The sequence below is a fragment of the Schistocerca nitens genome, chromosome 2, assembly GCF_023898315.1.
Source record: "Schistocerca nitens isolate TAMUIC-IGC-003100 chromosome 2, iqSchNite1.1, whole genome shotgun sequence".
In the NCBI taxonomy this organism is placed as follows: domain Eukaryota; kingdom Metazoa; phylum Arthropoda; class Insecta; order Orthoptera; family Acrididae; genus Schistocerca; species Schistocerca nitens.
In genome coordinates, this window is record NC_064615.1 from 764,738,048 (window position 1) to 764,753,537 (window position 15,490).

At 41.9% G+C, this 15,490-nt stretch overlaps 1 protein-coding gene across 3 annotated transcripts in view; it reads right to left on the reverse strand.

Moving 5' to 3' along the window:
* Nucleotides 1–638: 638 nt before the first annotated feature.
* Nucleotides 639–15,490, reverse strand: part of LOC126234613 (protein takeout-like) — a 172,479-nt gene continuing 157,627 nt past the window's right edge. For all 3 annotated transcript variants that reach the window (XM_049943339.1, XM_049943338.1, XM_049943340.1), the window contains one exon: nt 639–1,174. In XM_049943339.1, coding sequence (XP_049799296.1) covers nt 1,023–1,174 — 152 coding nt within the window. In that variant the 3' untranslated portion in view covers nt 639–1,022. The remainder of the gene's footprint in view (nt 1,175–15,490) is intronic.

The following is a 15,490-nucleotide window of genomic DNA, read 5'->3' on the forward strand; positions in this document are numbered from 1 at the left end:
CTGTGGATATCCCCTCTCTTTTACATTGTCATGGGCCAGTTAGTCATGAACTTCTTTGCCCTTTTTTCCGACATCTCCAAATTTGTACCCGTTACGTTCAAAGTGGCAACTGTCATACTTGCCGCAACCCTTGACCATTTGCCAATTGCCCGGTCGCGGTGCGCAACGTCACTTCGATATTTCCTTGAAGTTATAGTGTTTGTTTGCAACTAACTTTAAGGGCTTCCCAACCTCTTGATGAGTAACTGGAGCAAGTAGTGAAGAGTCACCTTAAGACTCTGACATGTCCGGTTTTCAGTCACCACTGTCTTGGTCTTCATCAGAACCCCATCTGCCTTTAATTTTCGGAGTTCCCGCGGGATCTCCGCAACCATCGTGACGGTGCACATGTCTTATAAAACTTTCACAACGTTATGAAATAGTCTCAAGATATTAAATACTATGAAAGCTATGTGTCTAGGATTGTGGTGGTCTCAGGAGGTTAACTGCACCAAAAATTAATTGTATGATAACGTCAAGGGGCAGGAAATTGAATCGTAATCAGCATGTGTATATTACAAAATCTGATACTAGTCATAGTTTTTATTTATTCAGATTCAACTGCCAGACTAAAAAGCAGCTGTTAAATTGAGCATTAAGTAACCGACACTTCATTTGAATGTCCTAGGGCTTACCAGAGGAAGAGACCACTACATAATGGCTCTCCAATCTGAGAATGGTGTGTGTAAATAAATCTAACATTACACCTTTAACTAAGAAGTATAAAATAGTTTTTGAATTCTCTACAAAATTTCATTGTAGTGCTCATCGTTTACATTGCTTTGCCTTATAAATTGTGCATTTTTATAGTCCTTATCGACTTTTCTTTAGATATCCATTAGACAGTTTCATTCCACGCCTCATGATATTTCGCACTGTAAGCATATAACCTCTTACAGTGATGTTTCAACACGTAGCTGGCAGACGGTGCGGGAGGCCACCGCACCATTCCTCACACGTACTTCAGAAGACAGATCGGCGACTCATTCGAGGATCACCTTCCTGTAGGGCACGCCGTCAAAGATGGTGTCCACCAAGTTCTGCGCCACGGCTCGAAACGATTCGAACATCGCCGGCCCCACGTCGCCTACCAGAACCTCCCAGTTCTCATTCAGAACTTTGTTAGTGTTATCACCTGAAAGGAAAGGAAATGCATTTCAGTTCGTAAAACACCCAAACAAAATTTTCCAGAGGAAACCATTTTAATCTGATACTAAAGATTACAGTAGTGTCGATAATGATGCTAAGTTGATGTTCTGAAAATCCCACTTCCGTGAAATTAACTGAGAACCCCAGCTGTAATCAATGGTAACGGACAATCATTAAGCTATACAGTTATTTCTTGTAAAACACGGTAAGTGATATGCTTTATTCATGTTAGTTGATGATTCCACTATAAACAGACAGATAGATCTAGCTCTACATTCGTATTCTTACTAATTACTGCTTTGTGAAGATGTGTCCATGTAAACAAGTATGAGGAACATGGCTGTCAGTAGTAGTAACGAGGGCGATGTTCATGCCAGAAAAATGCTTTTCAGCGACGATTTGTACAAATATGATGATGAAGTGGATAACTAAGTCTCAAATAAAGATCCTAAATATGCTCCTGCTTCAAAAGTTATTGATAATAAAGTAAATTTGAATACTTAAACAAGTAAACAGTGCAAAGTTGTGTTCCTTGCCCTAATTTGCATGAATTTACATAACACTGTGAGTGCAGAAATCTCAAGGGCCACCATTAACATAGTTTACGAACTATAATGTGGAGACAATAAAATGAATTTTATACTGTGCTGAATAATAAATTTAATTTTGAGGTTGTTATGCTTTATTATTGCATAAATCTGTAATGCAAACCTTAGTATCGTAAACTGAAACGATGTGAATCTTTTAAATTTGAATTTTTAAGAAATTTCGGATTAATGTTTTGTTAACTCATCCAGCGAGTAAACGATCTTATGTCAGTGTTAACTCATGTTAAGTGCACTCAGTTTCCAAGTAAATAATATTAAGTATACATTGAAGTATTTTTAAGAACAAAATTTTGGATCGAATTTACGATTTTCAGAATAGGTTGTCATTCTAGAAAAACTGTGTATTTCAAAACAATGACTTACATAAATAAAAAAGTCACAGGTATTTTAAGTATATTATTTATGAGATTGTATTGAAGCTTTACTGCGCTATTTCAAGACAGTTAGTTGTTAGTGGTCTGGATGATCTCACAGACATCCTCCGGAAATTACTTAATGCCTTTTCTGAAAAATCTTATAACATGTAATCCGAAACCCCACACCTGACGGAAATATATTGGGTCTAATGGCAAGATGTCCTCATCGAAACTACTATCAGTAACCACAAGGAGGTATTGACAACAATTACTACCAAAGTACTGAGGGCAACTAAAGCAAGGTGAAAAATTATACGATGAGTAAACTAGATAAAAGCAGTCCTATTATATCTCAATGAGGAAACAGACACTTTCAGCACAGGAGAGGAGGTTGTAGTGGGGGCCTGAGGAACTCGCTGGTTTTGAGTGTGACCACTCGACTCTGCTCAGGAGCCTGCTCGTGAAGGGAACGGTAGCGGCAGGGTAGGGAACGACGGAAACGTGCCCGCCACGTGGTCGCGACAACACGTGGGCAACTCCACGTGAGACGCAGAAGGGTCGATTTTGACAGCGGTGCCATCTAAACGCAGCACGGGCAAGTCAATATTGTCCGACATCGACAATGTCTTCACATTTGAACATGTCGTGTGACGAACCTTGTGTTTTTACGAAGAGATGGATCCGCACAGTATTTGATGAATCACATTGAATATTTTCAGGAAGTACAACTTACAAACGCACTACGTATCTTACTACATCAAAAAATACGGAAATAGAAAATTTGAAGGACATGAGCTTACACAAGCTCTCTGAACAAGATGAAAGTAAATCAAGTGAGAGTGCCGTTCGGATGAGGTACAAAATTGAACCACTTTTTAAAAAATTCCCTTCGTCTTTTCATGGATATTGATATAACTCCCGCAGTAACAAGGGGGGTGAGGGGGTGGGGGGTGGGGGGAAGACGTAATGCCCATTTTAACACCATCTTTTGAAAATATTGTGTATAACCGAAAAATTTTGTGTTAGTACTAATTGCGACTTTTCACAACAAATATCATTCACATTTTCAACTTCAGAACCCTTATTACTCATCTATATACCTCTAGAAAGTATCTTGGAAATAAAACTTACAGATTATTAAAGAATTCTGTATTTTTTAAATTATTTTTGTGGTGGTCATGAAGCACCTCTCTTCTCTGTGTAAACATTATGGAAAGTGTTTTGGTACTGCTATGAACGTGCTAAAAGATATTTTCAGGTTGTGGACAATTCTTACACATCAGAACCTGCTTAAAAAGGATGTAGTTGGTAAAGTTAACAACAATTAATTAAATTTGTTTATTTTTAACTTTTTTGTGGGCGTGAAGTACCCCTCCCTCCCCCTGGTAGTACGTGTTATAGAAAATAACGTTGTTATTGCTAGGGTTGGAAGGGAGTGCTTCGTATTTGCAGCTAAATATTTACGTACACTTCGTCACGAATGGGGCCTGCCAGGTTAGCCAAGAGCGCTAATGCGCTGCTGCTTCCTGGTGCGCCAGCCCCAGCGGATTAACGACGAGGACCGGTTTGCAGGCCAGCCTGGATGTGGCTTTTAGGTGGTTTTCCACATCCCACTAGGTGAATACCGGACTGGTTTCCACGGTCCGCCTCAGTTCCACGACTAACAGGCATCTGAACCTGTTCGCCCTATTCCATGGATTACACTAGACACATACAGCTGGGATGCACTAATTCTGTCCAGGGGAGACAGGGTGGCGGCAGGAAGGGCATCCAGCCACCGCTTAACATTAAAATTGCCAAATCCGTACCTAACCAGGCCGACCCTGCGCAGCCGCGGGATACAGACGCAAGCAAAAGAAGAAGAAGAAGAAGAATTCACGTCATAAAAGGTGCCTTTGTCAAACACTCTGTATTGTACACAGATTATGGCAGAAGACGTTCAGAACCAACTTGTAAAATCTTTGTAAAGAGTTTGTTGCATATTCTTTATCGCTTAATGGAAGTGAGGATATTGCAGACATGCAACTGCATCTTACGTTCCTAGCTGTGATGAAAAAGGTTTTTTAGTTTGTCTAAAGATGTAGCCCCAGTCTCGTTGGCAAATGAATCAGGATTCGTAGCGAAACTGAATAGGAACGTGATAAACCATCGAGTACTCATATTGCGATGGTACACAGCCTCAATTAATTGATGCGCAACGCGGCGGTGTTGATAAAGCACATTCTATATTTCTCAAGCATATCCTTCATGATCGATATGCTCACTTACACAAGTCTCTTCAGTGATCCCCGCCCTATTTCCTGTGACGAAAGAGCGGGTCCAGTACTCATTGCTAGCAGACCAGCATCCACCGTCTGTTCACGAAGTACGCTGACTGCGAATCGCTGATGTAGAGGAACTAAAGCTCATGTTTGAAAAAATAGCGGACCATGTGCTGGAGAGATACGTATCCAGTAGAACAACTGGTTATGGAACGAATCCTCCACGGTGTACAGTCATTCTACAGAAGCTTCTAAAGAAACAGAGACTAATGCAAGATAAGCATAAACCAAAGCATAGAGCTATAGATGGATAGATGCTAAATGAAACACATGTAGCTGTCAAGAGAGCAATTCACGATGAATTCAGAGACTACCGTAGCGGAATATCATCTGATGTTTCCCAAAATTCAAAGAATTTCTGGTCGTGTGTAAAGTTTGCTAGTGTACCGAAGTTAACGTCCAGTCACTGGCGGATGAGACAGGAACTTAAGTTTAGGGTAGGAAAGCAAAATCTGAAATGCTTAACTCTATTTTCAATTGTTCCTTTACGAAGGTAAAGTTAGGAATACTTCTTCAGTTTAATTCTCGAAAGTTAAAAAGTCGGTAAAGAAGGCTAGGAGAGTATTCTTACTAGAAAGAGCAGATAAGCAGTTGTTAGCATCCCACTTAGTAAATGAATCGAATTCATTTACTTCCGGTACGATGGAAGTGGAAGAATTATGGGCAAATTTTAAACACATTGTAAATCACGCATTGGAGAAGTATGTTCCGAAAAAGTGGGTTACGGACGGAAAAGACCCACCGTGGTTTAACAGCGCAATTCGGAGAATGCTCAGGAAGCAAAGGCAGTTGTACTCGCGGTTCAAGAAAGATCGGGAGAGCGAGGACGGGCAAAAGTTAGTAGAGATTCGTGCTGCTGTAAAAAGAGCGATGCGCGAAGCATACAATCACTACCACCGTCATACCTTAGCAAAAGATCTTGCTGAAAACCCAAGGAAATTCTGGTCTTACGTAAAATCGGTAAGCGGGTCGAAGGCTTCCATCCAGTCACTCACTGATCAGTCTTGCCTGGCAACGGAAGACAGCAAAACGAAAGCTGAAATTTTAAATTTAGCATTTGAGAAATCTTTCACGCAGGAGGATCGTACATACATACCGCCGTTTGAGTCTCGTACAGATTCCCCTATGGAGGACATAGTGATAGACATCCTTGGGGCTGTGAAGCAGCTGAATGGGTTGAAAATAAATAAATAGCCAGGTCCTGATGGGATTCCAGTTCGGTTTTACACAGAGTACTCTACTGCACTGGCTTCTTACTTAGGTTGCATTTATCGCGGATCTCTTTCCCAACGTAAAGTCCCGAGCGACTGGAAAAAAGCCCAGGTGACGCCTGTATATAAGAAGGGTAGAAGGACGGATCCCCAGAATTACAGACCAATATCCTTAACATCGGTTTGTTGCAGGATTCTCGAACATATTCTCAGTTCGAGTATAATGAATTTATTTGAGACAGAGGAGTTGCTGTCCATGCATCAGCACGGCTTTAGAAAGAATCGCTTCTGCGAACGGCAATTCGCCCTTTTTTCACGTGATATCTTGCGAACCATGGATGAAGGGTATCAGACGTATGCCATATTCCTTGACTTCTGAAAGCGTTTGACTCGGTGTCCCACTGCAGACTCCTAACTAAGGTACGAGCATATGGGATTGGCTTCTAAATATGTGAGTGGCTCGAAGACTTCTTATGTAATAGAACCTAGTACGTTGTCCTCAATGGTGAGTGTTCATCTGAGGTGAGGGTCTCATCTGGAGTGCCCCATGGAAGTGTGGTAGGTCAGCTGTTGTTTTCTATCTGCATAAATGACCTTTTGGATAGGGTGGATAAAAATGTGCGGCTGTTTGTTGATGATGTACGGGACGGTGTTGTCGTCGAGTGATTGTAGGAGGATACAAGATGACTTGGACAGGATTTGAGATTGGTGTAAAGAATGGCAGCTAACTAAATATAGATAAATATAAATTAATGCAGATGAATAGGAAAAAGAATCCCGTAATGTTTGAATACTCCATTAGTAGTGAAGCGCTTGACACAGTCTCGTCGATTAAATATTTGGGCGTAACATTGCAGAGCGATATGAAGTGCGACAAGCATGTAATGGCAGTTGTGGGGAAGGCGGATGGTCGTCTTCGGTTCATTGGTAGAATTTTGGGAAGATGTGGTTAATCTGTAAAGGAGACCGCTTATAAAACACTAATACGACCTATTCTTGAGTACTGCTCGAGCGTTTGGGATCCCTATCAGGTCGGATTGAGGGAGGACATAGAAGCAATTCAGAAGCGGGCTGCTAGATTTGTTACTGGTAGGTTTGATTATCACGCGAGTGTTGCGGAAATGCTTCAGGAACTCGGGTGGGGGTCTCTGGAGGAAAGGAGGTGTTTTTTTCGTGAATCGCTACTGAGGAAATTTAGAGAACCAGCATTTGAGGCTGACTGCAGTACAAATTTACAGCCGCCATCTTATATTTCGTGGAAAGACCACAAAGATAAGAGAGATTAGGGCTCGTACAGAGGCATATAGGCAGTCATTTTTCCCTCGTTCTGTTTGGGGGTGGAACAGGGAGATAAGATGCTAGTTGTGGTACGAGGTACCCTCCGCCACGCACCGTATGGTGGATTGCGGAGCATGTATGTCGATGTAGATGTAGATTCTCGTACCACGAAAAGATGAGTGAAATAAGTATTAGTGTCAGTGACGTTGAGGAACAGCAGAAATCGTAGAAATTGAAGAAAGCACCAGAGCCAGATGGAATCTCTGTGAGACTCTATCCAGAATTTGCTGGCGAGCTAGTTCGTATATTATGATCTATGTAAGGTCCCTCGAAGAGAAAACGGTGTCCAGTAGTTGGAAGAATTCGCAGATCATACCTGGCTACAAGAATGTGGCAGGAGTGCCCCACAAAATTACCGCCCAATCTTAGAACATACTTTGAGCTTAGACATAATGAGGTATCTCGAAGAATGACATCCTTTATGCCAACCAGCATGGATTTCAAAACATCGATTATGTGAAACCCAACTCACACTTTCCTCACGTGACGCATTGAATGTCTTTGATCAAGGCAGTCAAATAGTTGATTTCCGAAAATCATTTGACTCAATATCGCATCTACGCTTATTATCAAATGTACGATGGTAAGGGCATCAAATGAAATTTGTCATTGTATAGAGAATTTTTTGGTAGCGAAGTGTTTTGGGTCCCTCACTATTCATGTGATACTTTAATGACCTACGGACAATGTTAATAGTAACCTCAGACTTTTCGCATACGAAGCAGTTAGCTATATTGAAGTACTGTCTGAAACAAGCTGCATAAATATTCATCTAGATACACATAAGATTTCAAAAGGGGTGCAAAGATTCGCACTGGCTTTAAATGTTCAAAAATATAAAATTTTATTAACAATATGAAAAAAGATAGTGTCCTATGACTATAATATTAACGAGTCGCAGTTGGACTGGGCCAACTTACACAAATTCGTGGGTATAAAGCAGCTGTAGGCATTTGAAATGGTATGATCACATAGGCTCAGCCGTGATAAAGCAGGCTGCAGACTTCGCGTTATTGATGGAATACTGTCGAAATGCTATCAGTCTAAAAATTAAAGTGCTTATAAAACACTCGTGCGTCGCAACCTAGACTGTTGCTCATGTGTGTGGGAGCTGTACCAAATAGGACTGATTATATGGGGATACTGAACGTATGCAGAGAAGGGCAGCACAAATGGACACAGGTTTGTTGGACCCATGGGAGAGTGTTACAGAGACGCGAAAGACACTGTACTGGCAGAGAATCGCGAGAAAACCTTACAGGAAACGACTTTTAATTGTCACTCCAGGAATATATTACAGCCCCTTACGTATCGCTCCAGTAGGGTCGTGAGGACAAGATTAGATTGATTACAGCATGCACAGAAGTATTGAAACAACCATTCTTCCAGCACTCATTACGTGAGTGAAACGGGCAAGAAACCTAATAATTGGTAAAATCGGGTGTACCTCTTGCCATGCACTTCACAGTGGTTTGCAAGGTGTAGATGCAGATGTAGAACTTGCCTATTACCATTGTTTACAGCCGATGTCTTCAAAATGTAATTTGAGCTCAGAGCTCGATCAAGAAATGTACGAAACAAGCATCACGCTGAAAATGTTTGACGTTGTAGAGGGTGTTCCTGTTTAATTCGATGCATACGGTATTTTTTGCAATCAAAGTTTCTTAAATATTTTCAAAGAAATTTCCGTCATTTCGCTGTAAGTTACTAGTGATTTATTTCACACCATCATTATTTCGGCTTTGTAGCCATTCTTACCTGCAAGTTGAACTGAAAAATAATTAAAAATATTACTTACATGTTACAAAATGTCCGACACGCCTAAATGACATGACATGATCCAAATAACATATGTCTCGCTTCATAAACCAGTCATCGTATTAGATTAAAATAAAGAGCAAATACAAATCATTGACAAATAATATCCAGCTTTACAGCTATTACAAGCTTAAATAATTACTTCTAACAAGGGAACATCCCCATCGCACCCCCCACAGATTTAGTTATAAGTTGGCACAGTGGATAGGCCTTGAAAAACTGAACACAGATCAATCGAGAAAACAGGAAGAAGTTGTGTGGAACTATGAAAAAATAAGCAAAATATACAAACTGGGTCGTCCATGCGAAAGATAGGCAACATTGAGGGCAATGTGACGCGAGAAGCGCCGTGGTCCCGTAGTTTGCGTGAACAGCTGCGGAACGAGAGGTCCTTGGTTCAAATCTGCCCTCGACTGAAAATTTTGCTTTCTTTATTTTCGCAAAGTTATGATCTGTCCGTTCGTTCATTGACGTCTCTGTTCACTGTAATAAGTTTAGTGTCTGTGTTTTGCGACCGCACCGCAAAACCGTGTGATTAGTTGACGAAAGGACGTGCCTCTCCAATGGGAACCGAAAACATTTGATCGCAAGGTCATAGGCCAACCGATTCCTCCACAGGAAAACACGTCCGATATTTTGTATACGACACTGGTGACAGCATGTGCGTCACATGTCAGGAATATGTTGTCGACCCACCTAACTAGTACACTTGGCGAATGGGTGAAAAGATTCTTCTACCTTGCCCGATTTAGGTTTTCTTGTGGATGTAATAATCACTCCAAAAAAGTGATGAAAACATAAGAGGTTTTCACATAAACTGAAAATAAAAAGTTAAAATTTTCGGTCGAGGGAAGATTTGAACTGAAGACCTCTCGTTTTGCAGCTGTTCACGCTAACCACTTTTTTTTTCTGCTGGATTTATTAGTCATAACATTCCACAGTAGTACATATTTTTCAACTGACATTTAAAAGTAATAAAACAAAGGTTCCTTGGCATTAAAAAAAATCCAAGTATAAACCAGATAGTGATGTTCGTCACTTGATCGTATTTGTTTTTCAAAGATCAAATTGTCTCTCGTTTCTTCATGTTCTGAATCGCATCATCGAAAATGGTGTTCACATGACTGTTCTTCTGAGGAAGTTGGCGTATGTATGATAATAATTATTCATGCGTAGTAGCTTGTGATGCTGGTCGGAAATGTACGTCCAAAAATCTCCTTCGCTCCTTTCTTTACTGGACAGCAGGTAAAATACCGCGTGTCCCTTCAACCAGTTGACGGCATTTTTCTTCCAGGTGGGGTATAGCTCCTCTTCCGGGTATAAAAGGCACGCTGGCGTTATCAAATACGGCGGTTTTCTCTGCATAGTTATTAATTTTTTTCTGATTGACAACCATATATTATTCGCATTTCCACAGACAAATTGATGTTCATCTGTATCAATCAGGTTGCAAGTGGCACACAAAGGGGAATCAGGCAGGTGAATGGAATGTAGTCTGGAGTTCGTTGGAAATTTCCTATTCACAAAGTAGTACCACAATGACCGCACTTTTGTTGGTAAATACGGGTGGTGTATGTTCCTCCAGATATCATGCCAAGAGTGACCGACGTATTTTTGTTCTATGATGTTCTTGGTCTGAAAGTTCATTAAGTTTTGGTATATTTTCTTGACTTTGATGACATCTTTCTCGGGTGTTCCCAGTCCAATGTAGCTATATTCTACGAAGAAATGTTTTAGGTGGTAAAGTTCATTTGGGATGTGGTGAACGTCTATTGGGGCGTCCTGGCTGGCCGGCGCTATTTCATTTAACAAGAATGCGGTGACACTATCGACTGACCGCTTCCACAGTTTATATGTTTTACAGACGTACAATGATTGTGCTTTATTGTACACGTCTGTGAGATTCAATCCACCATTCCCAGTCGGTAGAGTCAATGTTTGGTACTTGACTTTGAAGATGTGGCCGCGGCTGACGAAATGGCCAAAAGCAGCCAAAATCCTGTTCGCCACTTCCCTCGGCATTGGCAGGGCTTGAGCCACGTAATTTAATTTAGAGGACAAATAGATGTTGACGAGAGCCACTCTTTGTATCTCATCAAGAGTACGGAGATTGTGCTGACGTATACAGGCACGGATGGTGTTGAGGATTCTTCTGTAATTAACTGCGATGGTCTGCCGAATATTCCTTGTGTACTCCACTCCAAGACATGTCATGGTGACAATTTCCTTTATTGGCCCATGAATGGGAACTCCTAATCCGCTTCCAATATTCATTATGCCAGACTTATTCCTATTCATTTTCGCACCAGATACTTGTTCATATTTATTTATTATGTCGAGTGCTTTCTCTATCTCGTCGTTGTCTATGACAATAAATGCAACGTCATCGGCATATGCTCTGCAGACAATCCTACGGCCGCGTGTAGTGTATCCTTGTAGGTTGTGGCTCAGGCGAAAAAGCAATGGCTCGATTGCTATTGCAAAGAGTGACATAGACATCGGGCACCCTTGTCGCACCGAACTTTTCATTACAATGGGCCTACTGGACTGACCGTTTACCATAACTATCGATGTTGACTTCTGCAGAAGATTTGTAATAATGTTGATAAAACCTTGCGGGAAGTTCATGGCACGCATGGTGTGAAAAAGATAAGCATGATCGACTCTATCGAATGCTTTCTCAAAGTCCAATGATACGATGGCGCATTTTATTTTACAGGCTGCGGCAATGGAAATAATATCTCTGTAGTCGCACAGTGTTTGGTAAATTGATCTGTCTTTTCCTACGCTCGATTGATATGATCCAGTGACTGTGTTCAATACTGATTTTAATCTTTCGTTTATGATGCGGGCAAATATTTTATAGTCCGAATTTAGGAGAGTGATAGGCCTAAAATTTGTTACAGATTTTCCTGCAGGATGTTTCGGGATTAGAACAATGGTTCCTTCTAGGAAGTCGCGTGGGACGCCATTGGCGGGATTCATTAATTCGTTACAGATATACGCTAATTTGGGAATCAACTGCCTTCTGAACATTTGATAGAACTCGGCCGGGATTCCGTCAGGCCCAGGAGACTTATTTTTCGGGCTTCGTGTTATATCGTCTGCGACTTCTTCTTCTGTAATTTCAGTTAACAAGTTGTTTGCTTCTACCGGGTCGAGCCTGCGTGTGAATCCCGTCATGATGTCATTGTCCACCGGGATATCCCTTGTCGTTTTGCCTAATAACTCTGCGAAGTACTTGTGAATTTCGTTATTGATGTCACTTTGCTGCGTCAGTAACCTGCCGTCAGAAGATCTTAGTTCGGTTATTATTTTCCTGCGTTGCCCCTTCCTCTCATTAATCACATGATATATAGATGTTTGCTCTCCTTTTACAGCATCGATAAGTCCTGCTCTTACTTTATGACCTTCCAGCTGTTTCCGCTTCAGTCCGAGAAGTTTAGCCTGAATCCGTTTTATTTCCACGTAGTTGACGATTACGGACTCATCAGATTGATATAGGTCACGAAGGACTTGGAAGTAGTATTCTATCGTCCGTTTTTGCCAAACACTTTTCTCGCGGGAGTAATTCATCAGCGATTTTCTTATCGCGGGTTTCACACATTTCATCCACCATGTCAGTGCCGAGGTATAGGAAGTGAATTTGTTCTCGCACGCGTTCCATACGTTATTGAATATTTCGTGGTATTCAGGGTCTTTTAGATGCTCCACGTTCAACTTCCACAAGCCTCGTCCCCTGTACGTTTCTTGCCGTTTTAAGTTCATGGTACATATGTATGCAGCGTGATCCGAAAAGATAGTGGGCCATAACTCTGTCTGGAGAACGTGCGTTTCCAGGTCGACTGTTACATAGATCCTGTCGATGCGACTAGCGGAATGGTTCGTAATATGAGTGAAACCCGGCAATGCACCATTCTTGAGCTCCCAGGTGTCAATTAAGCGGACTTCTGTAATTACGGCTCCGAGTTCTGCACAGTTATTAAAATGCGGCGTCTGGTCTTTTGGAGACAGCACACAATTATAGTCACCTCCAAAAATGATATGCTCGTAGCGGCCACCGAAAAGGGGAACTATATCATCTTTATAAAATTCAGCTCTTCGCCTCCTGTTCCCGGTGCCAGATGGTGCATAAATATTTATAAAACGCGTATTATGAATGGTGACAGCTAGACCTCTGACGTTTACCAGTTTCTCGACATCTTTGATGATAATTCCTTCTTTGGCGAGTATCGCAGTTCCGAGGTCACTGTCGCTCCCTGGAATTACGACTGCATTGTAACCTGTGATGGCATCCAGTCTAATATCTGTTACTTCTTGTAACATAATAACATCAATATCAGCGGCGTAGAGCATGTCTTGCAAGTTATTAAGGTTTAATTCGCTACGGATCTTGTTTAGATTCAAAGTCTCGATTCTATAAGCTTGTAACGAATTCATGATTAATTAAGTAAGTATACAAGTCGTTATGACCCACTGTCGACAAAGTCTAAGGTTTTCCATGTTATGGCCGAGACGATGTCTCGTCCCTCATTTGCTTGTCTTTCTGCACTGGAATCTTTCCTCCTGGTAGGTTTGACACTTCCTTCATTTCCTCATCTGCGGGAAATTCTTCAATGTCATCTGCCCAATTTTTCGTATCACTGCGTTGAGACAACTCTATCTCTGGCCCACGTTGAGATGGAGTTCTGTTCTTTGTTTCTTTACTTGTGGACCGTTTCGTTTCGCCATCCTGTTGCGTCTGCGTTTTCACTTTTCGAAACTCGTCTTTTCCCGCTGTATGCGGGGTCTGTGGGTCTACGTCAAAATTGACGGATGTCATACCACTGATTTTGCGACCAATTTGTTGTGCCTTTTCACGCACTGATTGTACCTTTTGAGGAGCGTCAGGTGGAGCTATCCTCCGTTTTTTATGCTTTTTGGGAAGAGATCCGGATTTCTGTCGCTCTTCAGTCTCGGAAGACGTGCTGGGATCTTGTGCAGCATCCTCGCTCTCGTCTCTCTGTACATCTTGCTCAATAGTTCCGTCATTTTTGGAAAGACATCCTGCTTCTATGATGGGCGCCGCTTCAGGCGACGGAACGACAGTCGTTACTTCAGTAGAGCTAGTGGTCACTGACAAGTTTTGGTCGTCGTCTTTTCTGTCGCCACTGCTCTCCAAAGCGAAACTCGATGTCGTAGCAGTGTGGCCACGGGTGGCCGTAGCATATGTCACTGGTAAGGCCGTCATCGTCATGGGAAGGACTACTTCCCTCGCCGGTACCTGCGTCACTCTCCTCTGTATACATTCTGAACGTACGTGTCCAGTCTGTCCACAGCCGGAGCAAGTACGCGGCTGTCCATCATACATCACAATAGCTCTATAACCGCATACGTAAACATACGAGGGAATATGCTGCTGAAGATCTATTTTTATTTGCCTGACACCATTTAAAACTGGAAACGTTTGAAAGGTGGTCCACTTTTACGCAACATTACTAATGACCTTCCCATATGCTTTGAGGACGCAATTAATTTGTTCCGTAGTTATTTCAAAGGGAAGTTCAAAAATACGGACTGTTCTTATCCCGAAACCTGCATGATCTACTTTGACATCACCGACGTTTCCATCACAGTGATTAAATTTAAAAGATCCTCCACATCCTTCAATAATCCTATCACAGCATTTAGCATTCACCATCTTTACATAAACTGTGCTACTCACAATCGATAAGTGGATCCCAATTATATCAGTGGAACTGAGCTTTACTACAACGCGCAAGAACTGTTCTACTTCGAATGCTTTAGGTCGTGCAAAGCGTTCATCGAACGTGAACTTCAAAGTGTCTTTGCGAAGCGGTTGCGTCATATTCATGTTCGACCCATTTTCAAATATACAATTGGCGTGTAAGCCGCAAGAGCGCCCACTTACTTGTCAGCACGCGGCCGGCCGCAGCGAGCACGTAGACAAGGCCCGTCCGCACAGCTCGCCCACCGAAGCACGACTTGGCGCTGCTCAGGGACTCGTTGACACCGCAAAAACACACGGCAACACTAATTTGTAGGTGAACACACACTAAATTATCTGTATTTTTCAATATTTCTCGAGAACCACACGAAAACTGATGGTTGTTGACGTTGCTAACCAGAGATAACCCTACCACGGGACCACGGCGCTCCTCGCCTCACATTGCCCTTAATGTTGCCTATCTTACGCATGGACGACCCAGTTTGTATATTTTGCTTATTTTTTCATAGTTCCACACAACTTCTTCCTGTTTTCTCGATCGATCTGTGTTCAGTTTTTCAAGGCCTATCCACTGTGCCAACTTATAACTAAATCTGAGGGGGGTGCGATGGCGATGTTCCCTTGTAAGCGTCACGTCGTCGAAAGGGGCATTGTAGCTGGGCTTCCTTTCACACTAGTTCGATGCAAGTTCTGTTTAAACGGTATTCACTGATAGAATCCCTATCGTTGTTCGGCGAATTCATGATAAACTGGCAATGAAGAACTAGTTTTATTGAGCTGCTACGAAGACAACCCCAACCATATCAGTACCATAGAGTTGGAAGTCATGTTATTGGAAGAAGATGACAAGGGACTATACACGGCGTTCAGTTTAATTTATCTTGGTCACCTGGAACAATTTTTTGTCCGGAATCAAAATAAC